Here is a 19,817-nt window from a genome sequence, read left to right as displayed (position 1 = left end):
GTGGCACAGAGGAAAGGATGCCTGTACTGATTACAAAACTGGAGTTTCAGCCATTGCTCAGTCACCCTATTTTTTCAGCTCTCTGGGCTGTAAAGTGAAAAGGGCTGGGTCAGGTGCTTTCCAACTCTGCACCACTTGTTGGCAGAGAAGGGATTTGACATGCTGTCTCCTACCCTGGAACAGCAGTTTTTCTTCTCCCATCTCCTTTTCTCCTCTTTAAAGAGAGCCAGGTACTCCATTCTAGAGGTAAGGGTCTGGGACTAGGAAGCAGGAATCCTTTCTTTCCCTCCCTCCCTCCCTCCCTCCCTTCCTTCCATGTTTGGCTGCATTGGGTCTTCGTTGCTGCACGCATGTGGTGCGCGTGCTTCTCATTGCGGTGGCTTCTCTTGTTGCAGAGCACGGGCTCTAGGCATGCGGGCTTCAATAGTTGTGGCACATGGGCTCAGTAGTTGTGGCTCGCAGGCTCTGGAGCGCAGGCTCAGTAGTTGTGGCGCATGGGCTTAGTTGCTCCACGGTATGTGGGATCTTCCCGGACCAGGGCTCGAACCCGTGTCCGCTGCATTGGCAGGCGGATTCTTAACCACTGCACCACCAGGGAAGCCCAGAAGCTGGAATCCTTCAATACATTCTGCCTTCGGTTCCATCACGTGGGTGGGGGGTGTGGTTGCTGTCCAGGCACAAGGGCAGGAACTTACAGGTGTTGTTTAGAGCTGGTCCTCTAGCCTTCTTCTGGCTGCCAAGGCCTGGCAGAGCTGGGGGTAGGTGGAGCCAAGGCACAAAGAACCAATCCATGGAAGAAGCTGCTTGGACTTCGTGGTTTCCCTTGCTGCTATCCATTTGAACTGTTACCCAGCTGAACAGCAATCCATAAAAGATAGGCATAGGCTTCATCCTTCATAAAGCCATTTTCTGGAAGAGGTGGCCTGGCAACTTAGACATGATTTGGTCCATTTGCTTTGGCTAGAAAGCCATGACTGATCAGGGTCAGTGACTCCAGGCACCCCTAGAATATTTTGTGAAATGACCTTGCCTGCACCATCATGCACTCTGGCACTCCAGCCAGAGGCCAGTGGCGTGTGCCCATCTCATCTGATATGGATGACTCAGACTGAAGCTGGCTGACTTAATTTTAGTTCAAGGCAGTGTTTTCTCTGGAAACTGAGCTTTCCCTAGATAGTAGGGCTGCTTTATATGTAATGAATGGCACCACTAAATATCTCATGATGGGTCTGTGGAGGGGTGGGAGAAGTGGAGACCCCTCCCCCCCCAAGCCTGTTTTTGTTTGTTTTTGTTTTAGACCGTGCCTCAGGGCTTGCGGGATCTTAGTTCCCTGACCAGGGATTGAACCCGCGCCCTCGGCAGTGAAAGCACGGAGTCCTAACCACTGGACCACCAGGGAATCTGCACTGCACCCCCGCGCCCGTTTTAGGGGACTGCTCTTTGGCCCCATCTCTCTTTCTCTACCACTGACATCAAGTGCTTCTCTTCTCTTCTAATGATGGGAGAGGGTTAAAGCTTTTACTTCTTTGGAAAGTCATGCTGTTTCTAGAAACCTTTCAGTGAGCTGAGGTGCCTTGTGCCCAAAGCTTGTGAACTCTATCTTGTTAATGTCCAGAAAAGTCACCTACCCAAGAAATCCAGTCTCTGCTGGGGCACGTCACGGCAGCTGTCCCAGAACACTCTGTACCACAGATGGCGGCGGAATTTTGGTCCCTTTGCTTATTCATTCTCCTAACATTCAGATGGTGGCTTTGGCAAGAGCCTCTTTGACCAGGCAAGTTCCCAGCATGGTCACTTGATTGGAGCCACACTGTCTGAAATAATCTTTAGTGATTCCATTTCCCATCCAGTCTTTATTTTGTGAGAGGTAGAAAGTTATATTTTTTTCCCAGAGCTCAGCTCTCTCCTAAGGGAGGGAGATCAATCAATGGGAATTGCATCATGTTTACCGCCAATGTTCTCCTCCAATCCCTCCACCTTTCAGCAACCCCCTCTTTTGTTGCACTTGATCAAGTACACGTTTCATCTTCAAAATAAAAATTTATTCAATCTGTAACAAGAACATTGAATCTGCACATTTGCGCACAAGTTCACATTTAAAAACAGCGGAGCACATCAGTAATAAAAAAACCTATGATACAAGTGGAACATCCCAACCACCAGGAAGATTAAGGAAGGAGATGAGACCACTCTTTATATTCTGCTTCAAATGCCTCAAAAAAGGTCCCAGAGATTCCAGGGAGCACCTGCTTTATTTAATAAAATGTGAGCATAAAAGTTTGCAGTGGCCTGGGGCAAAGGTAACAGTCAGTGGGAGAGTCTTTTGGACTTGTTTTCTACATTTAGAACAAGTCCTACAAAATTAAAGTAGAAAGAAAGAAAGAAAAGGCACCTTAAGCTATGCCAAGCAAACCAAATTCCAATAAAACATAAAAACCAAACAGTTCCCTGTGGATTTACTGATTGGGAAACATTTCAGGGCCAGTTACCCAGCTTCCAGACTGGGTCATCAGCTTGAGTTAAGCCCTGGGTATTAGCTCTCCATGTGTGCACAGGATGCTGCCACCAGTGTTGCTGTGAGGACACAGATGGCAGCACTAGTCATATACCCCTTGGGACATCTTCAAGCTGATGAGGGATGATTCCAGTTTAGAAATCCTGTCCCAGATCTCTGGGGCACTGAGAAAATGAGGCTGGTTCTCTTTTCATAGCAGGAGCCAGGCGCAGGCACCCTCCACTTCCAGGCCAGAAAAGTACAGAAGCACCTTGCAATAGCTCTCCATGGCATCAAGGGACCCCAAGCCCTGGAGAAGGGTTAGGAGTGTGCAGCTTCCTGCTTTGGTGGCAGGAGGCTTTTTCCTGATATAGCCGTCGGATGAGTCGTGGCAGCAAATACATTTATGCCTAATACATGCCTTAATCTTTTAGTTTGGAAGGGAAAACAAATCCAAGATGTTTTTAAGTTGGATTGGTGCTGAAATAGCTAACATTTCATCTCATCTACCATCAAAAAGCAAAACAAAATTAGACAAAAACGACACTAGCCATTCACCATTACAACCATCACTATAAGACACACCATCACTGAGGAAATGATGAATATCTCCATACAGAGTGTTGGATGGGAGTGCAAGACATAGATGGAAGTCAGCTCCAGGTTTTCCCCACTTACCCATGAGGGCCGACCATAAGGCTGACCTTGCTCAGTGCGAAGACTCACAGGATGGCCAGGGCTGGGCGCCTGGAGGAGGAATCTGAGCGGCCATCAAGATGATGCACGTTTTAATATTCACAATGTAAACAAAATATCCACAAACAGTTCAAAAAAGCCAAAGAATGGCTTTATTTAAAAATTTTAAAATGCCCTTGAAAGAGACCCTTTTTGCATAATGCTTTCTTAAAAAAAAAAAAAAAGAGAGAGAGAGAGAGAGAGAGAGAGAGAGAAACAATTCCCACAAAAACATCTTTACCAAACATGGCTAGATCACTTCAGAACTGAAATCCTCAGATGGAACAAATGAAGATTTCTGTGAGCTGCTATGTCTCAGAAGCTTCAGGTCTATCCAAGAGCATCTGTCTGGGGCCCTTTAGCGGGAGGGGACCTCAGAGCCTGGGCTGTCATCCTCAGGCTGTCCTTGGGGCTCCTGGTAGTTCCCAAAATGAGGAAGAGGAAATACCAGTTGGGATAAAGGTACAGAACCAGGAAAATGCTAGATAAAGAGCCTGAAGAGGCTGAGATGTTAGGAATGATCCTAAACATCCGGAATCTGAAAGGCAACCAAAATGAGGAGAGATGAGTATTACTACACTACAGTACTGTGTATCTGCTGTAGTATAAACTACTCCTAAGTGTTTCTAAAATCAAAAGAGGGGTTTCTAGCCTTCCTACTGACCAGGTAACCATCCAGATTACAGCTCAAAATGTGTGCTCCTGGGGCTTTTACCCCACGCACCACAGTGTTACTTTACACACACACACACACACACACACACACACACACACACACACACACACACCCCTCCAGAAATAATTTTGAGTCAGACTATGGTGGTCTTCAAAATAAAGACAGGCACTGAGCGAGAGGTCCAAACTTTTCCTACTCATCTCTGTCGATCTACCAGACCTGCTGTTTTGGGTCTGGCTTTTCCATGAACAGAAAAGAGAAATAGGCCACCTGAGATTATCCGTTTGAAGAGAATAAAGTTTAGAAAGTTCTTCATAGGCCATCATGTACTTCCCCTGGACGGTGCTCAGCTACATAAATAGCACGAGAACACTCAGTTTTGGGCGTCTGAGGGCTGGCAAAACCCTATGGCAGGGCTGAATTACAGACCTTGTGTAGAGAATGTTTATTTAGGCAGGTAAATTAAATGATAAAAAAGTATAATTATTAAAAATAAAAGGCAGAGCAAGACCTCCTCTAGTCTTTAAAAAGAAAAAAAAAAAAGGTTTTGTTTCTCTTCACAGCGTTTTGAGGTTCCCCCCGCTCCCAATCTTTGTTGTTCTTTAATGCAGTGAGAGCATTACACACAGTGGCCGGGAGAAGAGAGAGCAGTGCAATGCTCTCGGCCCCGTGTGTACTTCTTAACATGAGGGATGTCACCATCTCAAGGGATTAACTGAGTGGACACTACTCTCTTAACCTCCGCGCAAAGCCTCCTCTCCCCACCCCTGCCACAGTTTCCTGTCCTTTCGCCAACATGTTGGTGCTGGAACTGCCTCAACAAGAAAGGGCAGTTTAGATGGATGAGCGCTGGAAATTCATAACCCTGTCCTGCAAGCCTCCCCACACTGGAACATGCCACCTAGTAGAACATTTTACAACACATTAAATATCCTGGAGTCACAAAGCCGTGTGGATGACACATTTGAACATTTAAGGAAACTATTTAGGGACCGCACAGGTACATATCCTTACTACACCATAAAAACACTTAACAGCAGGAGGTTTCTGTCCAATCTGCCTCCTGGCAGTGATGTCAGACCCAACTACGGCCTCCACCCGGCAACTGGATTCACAGCTCCTCTTGAACACCTGCAAGTGGCCTCACTCCACCTTTGCTCTCTCCTTTGGGTCACCATACCACCTGTCCTCTGACATCACCTGTGCATCTTTTTCCTCTAAGTGCTGTGATGAACCCAAAACCTAAATCTTAGGTCTGTGCTCGGTCAACCTCTCAGCAATGTGGACAGCAACCAAAGCAAACAGGAAGCAAATTTGCAAACCTCTTCAGTTTTGATGAGCTGCAGTGGGTGTTCCATTCCAAGCTCAATATGTTTTCTGTAAGAAGCTGAAATAGGCTTGTTTACAGCAGGTGCTCCTGTGTTAAGGACCTCCACAATAGCAGCAAAGCAACAGGGATGCTGTTGCATCCTAAACGCGGTCATTAAGGGTGCCTGCCCTTGGCCGAGGCCTCCCTGCAGCCCTTCAGCCGAATCCATTAGGAGCTTCCACCCTGGGCAGCAGTAACTCACGTATACTCCCTGGCTCTGGTTCAGCTAGTGGCGAACCAACGTTCTGGGATTTCAGTCTCAAAGAGAAATCAGCCTTCAGTCAAACTGTGATCTAATGGGAGCCTTTAGGGGTTTCTCTGAGGAGGAAGTTACTAACACATAATTTGGCAGGAGCTGGTGATTAGAAGTCTCCATTTAAAAAAAACCCACCATCAATATATACTCTGCAGATTCCTACCAACACCCATCAGTCTTATTTCTGTGGTGTCCGTATGTTTTCCAGTTGCAGCTTTACTATTTCTTAAAATGGACAAGTCAAAAAGACCCTACAACGTACAACATTAACAACAAAACAATATAAGTGACAACATTATGTACATAAGTACTGTGTATAAACTAGAGAAATGACAAATCTTCCAGGAAAAGGAAAAAAAAAAAAACTTACGTCAAGTGTTAACAGTGATAAGATTAAAAAGAAAACATTGTATTCAATGGAGGTTATACATATGTAATGTAACAATTCAAATACCTACAAAATTTAAAAAAATAGGCAGCACTGGGAGAAACAGCATGAGGGAGGAAAATAAATTGGAAAAAATATGGCCATTAAACTTAGAAGGCCCACAGAATTATTCAAGTAACGAAAGGGTTAAAACCCTACATATGTATTCATTTTACAAGAACACACTGACTTTTAATTGCTGTTTTTCAAACTTGTCCCTATTGGGTTTTAGTTGGGAGAATGCTGCAGGGCACATTTCCAGGGGATGGGGGGGTGGGGTAGGAGGACCACCTTTGTGGAGCCCATCCACCTGGAAGGTACTGGGCAGTGGTGGCCTCTCCACCCCCAATTTCACCTCCTCCTCTTCTGCTTTCCTCTAGAGAGGACCTCTCAGATTTCCTTTGGAGTTCATTTTAAACTTAATGAAATTATTTGCTTGGGGTAAAAAAGTATTTGCTTGATAAGTTTACAAAGCCAGCCATTATCATGCCTTTTTGTAATGATACACTCTGGAGACCAGGAGAAATGAATTCTGGAAGACCCTCTTTGAGAGCAAAGCAGAACCTGCCCATTTTTTTCGGGAACTCCAAGGGGCTGGGGCTGGGGACCAAGTCTGAGAGCATGCTGACATTGATTGGGCTGCCCCCTTCAGTGAATCCAATGCATCAGGTCTGGGGACCTAACCATCATCACACAGGCCTGGGGCAGCATTTCCAATTTCCAGCTTCAACCCCACCTTCCCCATCTGCTTCCTTCCTCAATCAAGCAAGCATGCCTTCCCTCAGGGGGCAAAATGAGGAGCAGGTGGCAGTAGATTGAAAAACAGCAATTTGCCTTTGATAAAGGTGTTCTTTGAAAATGAGTATTTTTTGAGGTTTGCATTTTCCAAAAATAAAAAATGATAAAATGGTCTTGCCGTCCAAATCAAACTCTCTCTCTCTCACACACACACAGAGGAAAAAAACCAAACCCTGCATGCGCCAGGAACAGTAAAATGACCAAAATATTATAAAATTAACCAATAAAGTGCATGTTCCTTACATATTACACCTGCCCCTTTTACAAACATTTCTTTCAGAAAGTCACATGTAGAGGCTCAGAATCACATGGTATTATAGAAGGGGTTGGTTGTCCGTTTTTTATCATTTGCTTTTTTCAGTCTCCTTAAGGGGTGAGTTCTGCCGTGCTGCTGACGGGGCACTACAGCCAGCCCTGGAGCTGGGCCTGCACCCTGCAATCCCTGGGTCTGTACCAAAGGAAGGCCTCCTTCAGAGCTAGTCAATTCAGGCCCTGCCCTGGGGAGCAAACACTGCTGGCTGGAACCAAATTCTTTGGCATACTGTACAAGGGGCCTCTCCACTGGTTTGCTCTGTGCGATACACTCTGTTGTTTTGAGTTGCTCTATGAAATACCTGGTGGGCTCTAGGTTCTGGGGAGCATCTGGGTTTTCTGGGGGCTCCTGGGCCTCCATTCCCGAGCCCACTCTGATGAAGGGCTGAAGCAGTTGGAGATGAGGGGACTCAGAGCAGACAGGCCCGCTCTCTGGTAAACAGTCTTTACAGAGGTCCAGGTAACCTAACTTGGCGAGGGAAGCTGAACGCCTCATTTGCGACGGTTTGGGGAGCCCTACCTGGGCAATCGCTCGGGACTCGATTTCTTTAGCGTGTTCCTTCACACCACTGGGGCTGTGACTGAGACCCTTTATACCGTCACTACTAGAGCTGTGTGGGAGCTGACAGGCGACGGGTGACGGGTCCGGTTTTTCCTGCTGCTCCCCAACACTGTCACCGGGTTTGCTAATTAAACACAGGTCTTCGCTACTTAACTGGGAGCCCTGATATGGCACTTCACTGCCCCTGGAGGGGGGGCCCTCCTGACTTTCTTCCCAGCTGCCCTTCTCCGCAGCGGGCTCACCGTCTGTGGTGCTGCTTTGCTCTGTGAAGCCTTCCAGGTGAACCCCCGTCTGGGGATGCAGGTAAGCCAAGCTGGCGCCGAGTACGTGGGCTGAGTGACTGACAAAAGGCGCTGCTGTCTCCAGGGCAGCGGCTGGGCCGTTGCCCCAGTCTTCAGGGCTGCTCAGGGTGGGGGCCGGGTGGGCGGGCCTGCCGTGCTCACACTCTGGAGAGGAAGAATGAGGCAGAGGTAGCGCTCTGGGGTGCAGAGAAGCCTGGTCGGGGCTCAGTGTCTGGTTCAGATTTTCATCCAGTGCACAGAGGACAGTGATGGACTCCTCCACTTTCACTTTCCTCAGTCCCTGCTCCCCACTATTTTCGCTGGTGGCTGTTTCCCCCTCTGGCCCGCGATCAGGTGTCGTGACTGTGTGGGTGTATTCAATGATTTCTATCTTCTTGGGAAGAGGCGGAGGGACTGCCGGTGTCTCAGGTCCCTGGCATGAGACCGAAGTCCTCTGCTCCTTCAGGACTCCTTCCTGCTGGGTTCTGGGACCTGACCCTGGGCACTTCTGAGGAGCTGGCAACGGGTGAGGCTCCAGCAGCTCGGGTGCTGGAACTATGGCATGCTGCTCAGAATGGGGTACGGAGCCAGCCTCAGACCCACCGCATTTCCCTTTGCCCTTGCTCATCTCTGGTTCCTTGGGGACAAGTGCATGTTCTAGGGTGGCTTCATCACTCTTCCCTTTTGGTGTTAGATCTGCCACAGAAGAAGAATCATTCCTGGGATTCTTACGAGTGGACGACGGGGTGCAGGCAGGGGCGGCGCCGTGGTGCTCTTGCTCCTGCCGCAAGCGCTCCTCAAACTCCAAGGTGGCTCGCCTCACGGACCCGGGGTACCACTTGGCACCCGGGGGCACCCCTGGGCCCCAGAGCTCTTGGTCCCCCTCAGCTGGTTCCTCTTCTTCCAGCTCTGTGGTGGATGAGTGAGCCACTGGGTGCCCTTCTGGCCCCCACTTCCCTGAGTCTTTGGCTAGTCCAGGCTGGGCTGGGCAGGAATCTTCACTCTGCTCCAGATTTCCAGGTTTGCTCTCTGCGGCTTGGGCCCTCTCAAGGGGCAGCTCGTGGACGATGTGCTTCTTTGGTGTATGGCATGGAATGGATAGGATGTCGCCTTTCACTTGAATCTGTCCAACTCCTTGACTGATGGATTCAATCTCAGTGACGATTTCTTTGACTGAAATTGCATTTTCTGAGTGAGACTGCATGAAGATGTCTGGGCTGACCAGTTCTGAGATTGCCTAAGAAGAGACAACAGTGAGATGGTTATGGCAAACTGTAATCTAATTGAAAATGCTAGATTTTTTTGCTTACTAATTCTCTGATCCAGGAGAACCTTCTGGCTCTCTGAGGACCCAAATCATGAGTGCCTGGGACTGTCCTCTGCCTGGGGTTGTATTCTGTTTTGTCGTACAAGAAAAAAACGGATTCATCAAAGGCAGAGATACAAAATTAGTCACAGATTGTGTCACTGTCTAGTAAACTTTTGATCTGTTGACTCAAATAGGATTCTAATCCAGTATCGTTTTCCAAAAGTAAACAGCAAGTAGCCTTGGAGGCTCCTATAATCCTTATTTTCCTAAGACCATGAGCCTTCAGGATTTAGGCCATACTGGGGTAAATGAAACCTTTCCTCCTTAGCCTATCCCCTTCCAGTTTGATCCTAACTTGGTTCAAGGGGAAGGGTTCCATTGAAGGGCTCAGTGGCCGCCTTAAATATGCCCAGTGTTAGAGGAAGCTGGGTGTCTGATTTGGAGACTCACTGCTCTCTTCTGTCCTTTGTCTTGCCAGCTCTTGTCCACATCCTCCCACCGCTTCTCCCAGCGGCCGCATCCCAGCTCATGGGGGCACTCTGTATCTGACTGCACAGTTCCTATGTTTCACATGGCTTCTTCCTTGGCTTATGCAGCCACGTGCCTGAGCAAACTTAGAAACTGCAAATCTGACATTTTAGTGTTCCACCAGTTACATATTCCCAGATGGATTTAGAACAAGGCCAAAGAAAACTGGCCAATGCAAAATCAAGTCCTACTGTAAAAAAATAAGAATTTCAAAATTTAGACATGGCCCTTGGACATCTCTTAAAGCAACATCATTATGACCATCAATCTACTTTGTTAACATTTTTATAAACCTTCAAGGTACAGTATTTCCCTAGGAATTGTTCTTGTCTTTCTCCTTCCAAAAGAGTCAGAGCTAGTACAAACTAACAAGATCAGTTATGCCTTTGGGAGAAATCTGCTGGGACATCAGGCAGAGGCAAACTTGCCAAGGCTGGGAGAGAAGCCACAGCGGGCCCAGTGTGTGCATGGGCTGTGGAGAGAGTGCTCATATGACCAGAACTTTGCAGAAAAGCAATTTCTGTCAGAGCCACTACATCCATTAGTCCAAAGGAGAGCTCAGGCATTCTGATTTTCCCAGTAGAAATGAAATAGGGGCATAGTTTTTGGGGAGAGGAGAAGACAGAAGCAGAGGCAACAACTGCCCTGGGGTAGTTAACAAGAGAGAGAACAAAAAAAAAATAAGAAGAGAAAGAACAGATGAGGAGTGAATGAGGTGGTAAATATAAGCAGAAAGCAATCAGGAGATGTCAGGAATCTAGTCAGCTCCACTGAAATCGTGAAATGACTTCATTTATGTTAGAGTAAATCTGTCCCCACTTGCTTCCCAATTACTGTATTATACTGACATAAGATACCATTGTTTTTAAGATGCAACCCAATTTCAAAAGTCAAAATGAGAATAAGTGTGAGTCTTAGAGTTGATGATATATAGTAATTCTTTCCCTGGTCTGAGATGGCTCATAAGAACTCATGCCACTGAGACAAATCTTGGGATTCTGTCTGCTCTCAAATCATTTCCCCAAACCAGCCCTCAATTCTTGAATACCACAGCGTCTGCAATGAGGAACAATTCAGAGACATTATTAATAGCAAGAACTCAGCATGGGAATCAGTTGCTACTCCAACAACTATTAACACACATCTAGTCTTTGAATTTTCTGAGGCAGAAAGAATCTCCCAAACAAATCCATCCTCTCAGAGAGACACACGTCTCACTCAGGCAACAGATCAGTCCCTGGCACCTCACTGTTGGTGAGATTTGATCTGAACTCTGGAGGTCCAGAGGGGACCCTCTCCTTGGTCAGGCAGGACATTTGTTTTGGCTAATCACTTCTTCCCTCATCCCCTCTCAGAAGTGCTTCCAATGACACCAAAAGCCTGGAAAGATAAAATCCCTTGAAAGGCAACTGATTTAGAAAAATATTTAAACCCTAAATTTTCACGCCAGACTGTCTCTCTCACATCGCCTTCCTATATCTTTAGCAACATCAAAAATAGAGTGAACATAGCAGAGTCCCAAATATTTTGTCATTAAAGAGAACTTCATTAGGCATAGAACTATAAAGACAGTTTTTACCTTTGACTGTTCCTCATCTATTGAAGATTCTTCAGATGCATGGGGAGTATTACTCAGAGAGCTGCTTCTCTGGTCATCAGCTGTCGCTTCGGAAGGGGCGACTTCGACCACTGACAGTCGACAGCTCTCGCTCCTTCCTCCACCCAGTTCCTCCATCTTTGAGTGAGAAAAAGATCGGGACCGGGTTTCTTGGGAAAGCTCTACAAACTTCTCTAGTGCGCTAAAAAAGTCAATGCGATCTGTACTGAAATCTGAGACTTCAGCCTGGCAACTGGGTTGGGGGCTCGGTGAGTCAGGATCAGTAGACATGGGGAGATCTTTCAGGCGGGATGTCAATTCTTCCATGGGCAGTAAGTGGACGTTCATGTCTGCTTTCAGTGCGTCTGTCTCCAAATCTTCCACCGTTAAGTCTGGGAACTTGTTGGCCATTTCTGGGTCCTGTCCAGGTTGGATTAAGGCTTTGGATGCAGGGCAGTTGTCAAGAGGGAATTTTGATTCATTGAGACAACACCCTGATGAGCATCCATTGATGTCGTTTAGGTTTAATTCATCTTCAATCTGTCCAGCATGAAATTCCCTAGAAGTAAACTCCAAGCAGATCATTCTTTCTTTGGTACACAGGCCTTTCTGATTTTCATCCTGTGGGACAACATGTTCCACGAAGACGGGAGGTATGGGTGGGTGGCTCTCCATGGTCTTCACCTCGGCAATCTGGTCTGCTGAGGTGGTGATCTCCTTCTTGTTGAGTTCTAGTCCTGCTTTGCAGATGGGTTCGTGGTGGTCTGAGAGGTCACTATCTGAATGAGATCGCCAGAGCTTGTTATGCCGCTGTTTGCTGTGGAGGACATACATAGGAAACGCCTTACTCTGGTTTGTGAAAACAATCAATACCCTCCCAGGAAACCGCTCCCAGATAAACTTAAATCTTAACCTGCAAGATGCTTTGTTAATGCCCAATGGAAGTAGGTAATCAACAGTTGAAAAGAGGCTCAATTTCACTAATAGCAAACAACAAAAACAAAGCAAAATAACAACAAAAACAAATGAATATGAGATCTGATTTTTTACTATCAGACTTATAAGAGCTAAGATAGTTGTTAGCAGCCAGTGCTGATGATGGTTTGGTCAAACTAGCCCTCGCATAATACACAGTTGATAGGAGTGTGAACTGTAGAATTTTAAAGACTGAAATCTGGCAATAGCTCTCAAAATCTAACCCTTTAGGGGCTTCCCTGGTGGCGCAGTGGTTGAGAGTCCGCCTGCCAATGCAGGGGACACGGGTTCGTGCCCCGGTCCGGGAGGGTCCCACGTGCCGCGGAACGGCTAGGCCCGTGAGCCGTGGCCGCTAAGCCTGGGTGTTCGGAGCCTGTGCTCCGCAGCGGGAGAGGCCACTGCAAAAAGAATCATCTCTGGGCTTCCCTGGTGGCTCAGTAGTTGAGAGTCCGCTGTCAATGCAGGGTACACGGGTTCATACCCCGGTCCGGGAAGACCCCACATGCCGCGGAGCGGCTGGGCCCGTGAGCCATGGCCGCTGAGCCTGCATGTCTGGACCCTGTGCTCTGCAACGGGTAGAGGCCACAACAGTGAGAGGCCCGCGTACCACAAAAAAAAAAAAAAAAAAAAAAAAAAAATCTAACCCTTTAAACAGCAACTCTCCCTTTAAAATTTTTACTTGGAGAAATACTACTACATAAGTGCACAAAGCTATACATATAAGGATGTTTACTGTAATACTGCAACACCAAAAAAAATTTATTTAAATTATAGTCCATACACTTATATGAGGCTATTAAAAACAGTCAAGGGGACTTCCCTGGTGATCCAGCGGGTAAGACTCTGCGCTCCCAATGCAGGTGGCCCGGGTTCGATCCCTGGTCAGGGAATTAGATCCCGTATGCCGCAACTAAGAGTGTACTCATGCCACAACTAAAAGATCCCGTGTGCCACAACTAAGACCCAGTGCAGACAAAATAAATAAATAAATATATTTTTTTAAGTTAAAAAAAACCAGCTAAATATTTTAGTGGAATGATGTTCAAGGTACACTATTAAGTGAAAAGCATGTTGAACACACTTGGAATAGTCAGTTCCCATATTAGAATAAGTATAGGAAAATATCTAGAGGAACATCACCAAACTGGTAACAGTGTTTCTTTCAAGGAAGGCAGGGCTTTTACTTCTAGGGAGGGCTTTACATTCTACACACACAAAAATTGTATGTCTACAATTTTTGAATTAAAAAAAATGAGCCTGGGCTTCCCTGGAGGTGCAGTGGTTGAGAGTCCGCCTGCCGATGCAGGGGACGTGGGTTCATGCCCCAGTCCGGGAAGATCCCACATGCCGTGGAGTGGCTAGGCCCGTAAGCCATGGCCACTGAGCCTGTGCGTCTGGAGCCTGTGCTCCACAACAGGAGAGGCCACAACAGTGAGAGGCCCGCGTACCAAAAAAAATAAAAAATAAAAAAAATTAAAAAAAAAAAGAGCCTGATTAATATTAATAACTGGGGGGAAAAAAACAAAACAGCATCCAAGTAATACAAAGAGAAATAATCAATTGGAGCCCATTATAAGTTCTCATAATTGGGATAAAGAGCTGATATAGGATTAATCACTGATGTGGAAGTGTGAGGAGGGTGGTAATATTTCTTAATTAGAAAGCAAAGATGAGGGAGTTCCCTGGAGTTCCAGTGGTTAGGGCTTAGTGCTTTCACTGCCATGGCCCCGGGTTCAATCCCTGGTTTGGGAATTAAGATCCTGCAAGACATGCGGCACAGCCAAAAAAAAAAGAGAGAGAGAAAGCAAAGATGAGGCTAGTAAATCTGGAGAAAAAGGTTGGTAACAGAATGGAAGAGGATAAGCGTAAAGTACAGGCCCTTTCATAAGGATCTGTGGATAAAAACCATCAAGCTAAAGTGACCCCTGGAAAAGGAGGTGGGCCAAAAAGACTATATGCACACATCCATCCTCTGGTTGATTTTATGGAGAGAATGTCTGATGAGATCTCATTTCAAACCACACTCTAACAAGGAAGCACAGTTCTCAAAGCTCCAATGAAAAAGAGAAAGGTGGCCCTGTGGCTGGGCAGGATCGCCTGCCCAGGGAACAGGTCGCTAAATGTGGCATTTGGGGGTATGGTTTCCATGACTTACAAGCTGATGAAGAGCTACCTCGCCGCAGGGTGGAATGGAAACAGCCCAGAACAACTAACCCTGGGCTCAGGGCCATACCTGCCTCGGCTGCCTGTGAATCTCTGCCGAGTCACATGCCTGCACTAATGTGAACCCCTGTTTGTGCTCAACTCTGCACCTGCTCTCAGCTCCCCCGCCTGCCTACTGCTTGGGTGGGGCTCTCTCTGACTCAGGACTGCCCAGCAGAAGGGTGCTTTTCTGGGTAGGGCGCAGGTCAATTTGTTTATGAAGACGAGCTATAATCAAGTAGCTGGGTGTAAGGTGGGGTTTTCCCCCTTTCCAAGCTGCACGAACTCCAGCCACCTCTAGGAGGAGACAACGTATCACACACCCCAAACGAGTGAGTGGCTGTGGGGAGGGACAAGCTGACTGGTTGGATAGGTGGGCCTGCACTGTACTTTGTGACCAACGGGTGCCAATGTGCTCCCCTTAAAGCTGCTTCTTTTTTGTCTAGACACTCTGTTTCCTGACCTAAATAGGACTGTGTTCTCCAATTTCCATCCCTCACCTATCATGAGGATGTTCAAACCTGCACCAAGTCCTCTCAGCCACCACCCACCAAGGCAGGACAAGTCCTGTGATGCAAATCACTGGGAAGATATCTCAGGGAGTAGCTGTTCTCATCCTAATAGTAAAGAACAGCTTATCTCATCAGACAACAGGCAAATGGGAAACTTTCATGATCCCGAGAACCCTCCAAAGTTATGTTTTTAAAAAACTGCCTGTAAATCACTAATAAATTGAGAGGGAACGAGAGACTGATGTTATGCTATAGGCACCAACAGTGCAAGTCTCAGAGAAAGTAGCTGACATCATAGCTGCTTTACCCAGCAGGGATTTCCTTCTCTTCTTGGGGAAGATATTCATCAGAAAATATTGGGTCAGGGCTCTGGGATTAAACTGACACCTCTTGTAAAGGAGAAAGAAAAATCCCAATCCAAAAATAAGTCTGATTCTGCTGCCTTTTTCGTTTTTGCAGGAAACCTGCAGGGAGAGTGGTAGGCGGCTCTCTGACATAGTCATGATACTCATTACCACAGCATGTGAAGCACTGCTATTCCATGTGGCCCTTCCTGATTCCCCCCCACCTCCTCCCAGTGCAGGGGTTAGTAACCAATCACCTGAATTTTGTGCTTATCATTCCCTCCCTTTTCCTTATTGTGTCATTGCATGTTTCCTAACAATATATAGCTTAGTTTGCATGTTTTGAATTTTACATAAATGAAACCATACTGTATGTATTCTTCTACAACTTTTTATGCCTAACATGTTTTAAGACTCATCGATGTGTGTAGCTGTAATTTCATAGAGTGTAGTGAACATGCCACAATTTATTATTCATCCGCCCTGCTGATAAGCAGTTTTAGCTCTTACGAACAACACTGCCATCGACATTCTTGTGCCTGGTGCACACTCTGGTTTCACAAAGGTGTTAAATATAGGAGGGGAAAAAAGGTGGGTCACAAGGCATATGTGCATCGTTAGTTTTACTTGGTATCACCGAAACTGTCTCCCAATGAAGCCTTTTCTCAAGCCAGTTTATTCCAATGCTCCATCACTGGTAGGAATAGGTGTAAGACATTAGATCATATTTGTTATGTTAAACTGTTAATGTTTATATTCAGCTGACTCCCCCGACCTATTCCAGGTAGGCAGCAAGTGCCAAAAAGAACTTCAGAGTTGGTTTGTGGCCTGGATGATGCAACCAAGTCTCAGGTTCTTGTCCTCCTTGAGTGGCCTCTGACCTGAATTTGGATTCACATAAACACTCTGACACACATGAGATGACTGGGCCATTCTGGGTAAGAATTTGGCCTTTTACTTAGTAAATGAGCAAGAAGGAAAGCTAAATGACAGGATGCATATGATGTCCCCGTTCTCTTGCCTCCACTTTCTTTCTTATTGTTTTATGTTTGGTAAAGTACCAACTCTGAGAAAATTATATAGAGGAAAATACTGCTAAAAACGGAGTATCAGTTGTAGTAAAATCAGACTATTTATGGTTACTTCTTAGGGCATTAGGCAGCCTGTAGAGAAGAGGAGAAGGAAGAGAAGAAGCATCAACAATTGAGCATTTTCTGCGCTGTGCAGGGTCCTAAATACTTTAAGATTATTTCACTGAAAAGCTGTTAAGAAAATCCCTTAAACCTTACTTGTGATTGGCTGTCACCTGACCAGGAATCCATGTCCTCTCATTCTCAGGTTCCCTCCTGCTGGCTGACCATTGTGTACCAGCTAACTAGACTTCAATGTCTTCACCAGCAAAGCCAGGGTGAAAGACAGCTCTGTCTCCTCTGGCCCTGGTGACAGGGACATTCGAACAATCAAAACTAACATCTATGAGGACATGTGTCACGAACTCTCCCTGGCCACCACCCAGTTTTTCTTCCTTGCCCCTTATACACTGGAACCTAATATCTCAGACACATGGTCCAGCTCGCAGATGCATGAAATCTGAACTTGTCTAATGGAACATAAATCTGCCAGATATCTAAACGATCCAACTCCAGAATAACAAACAGGGTTGCTGGTAGTTTAATGGAGGGTTTCAACACACACACACGCACGCACGCACGCACACACACACACACACACACACACACACACACCCGTCCTCCTGCCCTTACTCCCACCCCCCAGCTATAAAAACAGAAAAAATAAAATTAGATATGAACAGTATCAGTGCCTTTATGATACCCTCACTTTTAGGTCTAAAGGAGACTATTAAATATTAGCCTCCCCGAGGCTTAAAGACATACTAAAAGATGCAAAAAGTCCTTTGTATTTCAGAGGGACTGTCACTGTTTGGTCCACCATCTCACATTCTGATTAAGAGACTGTAACCAATTCATAAATCACTACAGGGGCCTAGCGTCACTTTGTTAAATTCCTCTTCTACCAAGAGGTTAAAGTACCAAGCTTAATACCCTCAAACAGAGGGCTGCCACCTCAAGTTAAGCACCCAGTGCCACTCTGGACAACCAATGGTGCCTGATAATGCCAGGATCAGAGCTCTATCTCTTTGGGAAAACCACCATGTGCCTTCTGGGAAAAGATATGAAATACGAGATATCTAAGCACCTGGAGAGGAAATGGAATTTCTTTGCAAATACAATGAGTGGGATTTTTCAAGGGCTTTCCTCTCTTGGTGACCTAAGCTGCAAGGCTTGACAGAGCTTCAGACCATCACAGGAATCTGGGGCTTCTCCTTCTTGGCTCTTCTAAGCAGACAGACTCTGGAGCAGTACTCTACGGCTGGGCAAGAGTCTGTGAGGCCCAATCTACTTGGCAGTCAGCCTGGCAGGTAGCCTACAAGTGCTGTTTCTTGACAGCACATCATAGATTGCAGACCCTAACAGCTACATACCCAAGAGGCACTCCTACTCTTTTTCCTTACTGGCAGAGGCCTGATTTGGTTTGACTGTTCACTGCCCCACAGTTTCAGGGAATGTGGTACTTCCCTAGCACCAGAGAGTGAATGTGAATTTGTTTTAACCAGTCCAGGAAATTCTATTTTCCTACCCAGTGATTAGTTTTAAGAATATGACCCAGTCCTGGTCAGTGGTCCTGTGGGGGTGGGGTAGGTGGGTGGTAGTCTATTGGGGAGCTTCTGGGAAAAGTCTTCTCCTCTAATTGAAACGCCCATTCTTTCAGCCAGATGCTGTGGAATTTACATGTAGATGCCTGGAAATGTGGCAAATTCAAGGACCAAGCTATTAACTAAGGAAGGGAGAACAGAAAGTAGAGCAGGAAGATGAGAGCACCCAAGTCCCTGATTACATCCCCGAGCCCATTACAGTCTACTTCGGTGCTTCTTGCTACAAAAGAAGGTAAATGGTCCAACTTTTTAACTACCTATAGCTGGGTGCTGGCTCCTGCAGATCCACTCTTCAGCCTTTCTACCCTGCTGTCTGCCCTGGAGGCTGACGTATGAACCACCTCCACTGGTCCCCTTGTCTTCGGACTTCCACAGGGTTTGGCTAGTGGGGAGCCCCAGCAGGAGACTGGAGGGAGGAGAGTGAAGGCAGGCCTCTAGTCCTGTAGCTCCTTCCCCGCAGGGCCACTCTGGCTGGCTGGGTCCCCTGACTGAAGCCTACTGCTCCTCTCTGAAGGTGTCTTTTCTCCAGGAGTCTCCTTCCAGGTTCTAGGAACTGCGCCATCCCTCTCTGGGCCCAGGAGCTATTACCAAACAGCTCTGCTGATAATAAGTTCCTTGATTCCACTACAGTCCTACACCTTTGTAAACAGTCCCTTTATATAAAGTCTTCCCCATATAATCTGAGCGTGCTGCTGCTTGCTGAAATCCCAGTTGATGAAGATATTCTATTACTTGCAGCTGAAAGCAGCCTAAGTGACACCCCCAGCACTAGATTTTAGTTTTTAAAATTCAGGAAATATCACAATACAGAAAATTCCAGGACACTTCCATTCCAGTTTCTAACACAGTTAGTGTGTCTGTTGGTGGCGGGAGGCAGTGGCTGGAGGAACTGAATGGCAGGCACATGCATGTGTGTTCTCTGGGTAGCCTTGCAGGAGGGGCTTGATGAGAACCATATCTGAATAACCCTTAAGAGTACATAATATACATTATATACAATTTTATTTACAATAACCCTGTGAGCTAGGTCTCTTGATTTTCACTTTATAGATGGGGTCAGGTGAGGATGAGAACTGTGAATTAACTTCTCAAAGTTGCAGCAAGGGGGTGAACCAGGAACGGAAACCACATCTACTGACTCAAATTCTGTGGTTTTCTCACTCCCCAGGGCTTGCCCCTCCCTCCGTGAATCAAGACCAGGAAGGCAGGATGGAACCAAATGGGAAAGGGAAAAGGCAGGGTGACTTGTGGGTTTATGTTGCCTTTCTTATTCTCATCTAAGATTTTTCTGAAATATCTTTAACATCTAAGAAAAACTACATACGCTAAAAAAAAAAAAAAAACCACCAAAAAAACACACCCCAACCCAACAGCTTGCCTGGGATTCCAGAATAAATACTGAAATTGGCAGGACACACAGTATCCTTCCTCTCAACGGGTCACGTGAGGACACTGCCTAATAACCATCATGTGTGTGTCTGGGAATATACAATATTTGTGTCTCATCTAACCCTCAGATGCCTCTTTCTTGTGCCAAAAAGAACTGCTCTGTCCTACCTTCTGATGTAATCTAAAAATGTCGTCAAAATCTGGCCCCAAAGACCTATAAATTCTTTTTAAGTGGAGGAGACTTCAGTATCCTCCCAGCCTCCTAAGAGAATGGCTCAGATGAAATCATGCCAAGTACTGAGTAAATGGGAGGGGTT

At 46.3% G+C, this 19,817-nt stretch overlaps 1 protein-coding gene across 11 annotated transcripts in view; it reads right to left on the bottom strand.

The window, feature by feature from the left end:
* Nucleotides 1-2,020: 2,020 nt before the first annotated feature.
* SSH2 (slingshot protein phosphatase 2) overlaps nt 2,021-19,817 on the bottom strand; it is a 242,957-nt gene continuing 225,160 nt past the window's right edge. For all 11 annotated transcript variants that reach the window (XM_059046270.2, XM_059046277.2, XM_059046274.2 and 8 more), the window contains 2 exons: nt 11,327-12,161; nt 2,021-9,147 (listed from right to left, as the gene is read on the bottom strand). In XM_059046270.2, coding sequence (XP_058902253.1) covers nt 7,060-9,147; nt 11,327-12,161 — 2,923 coding nt within the window. In that variant the 3' untranslated portion in view covers nt 2,021-7,059. The remainder of the gene's footprint in view (nt 9,148-11,326; nt 12,162-19,817) is intronic.

Source organism: Kogia breviceps, chromosome 19 (assembly GCF_026419965.1).
Source record: "Kogia breviceps isolate mKogBre1 chromosome 19, mKogBre1 haplotype 1, whole genome shotgun sequence".
NCBI classification, from domain to species: Eukaryota; Metazoa; Chordata; class Mammalia; order Artiodactyla; family Physeteridae; genus Kogia; species Kogia breviceps.
The sequence above is the reverse complement of the archived record's forward strand: the minus strand, read 5'-3'. Positions and strand labels throughout refer to the sequence as shown.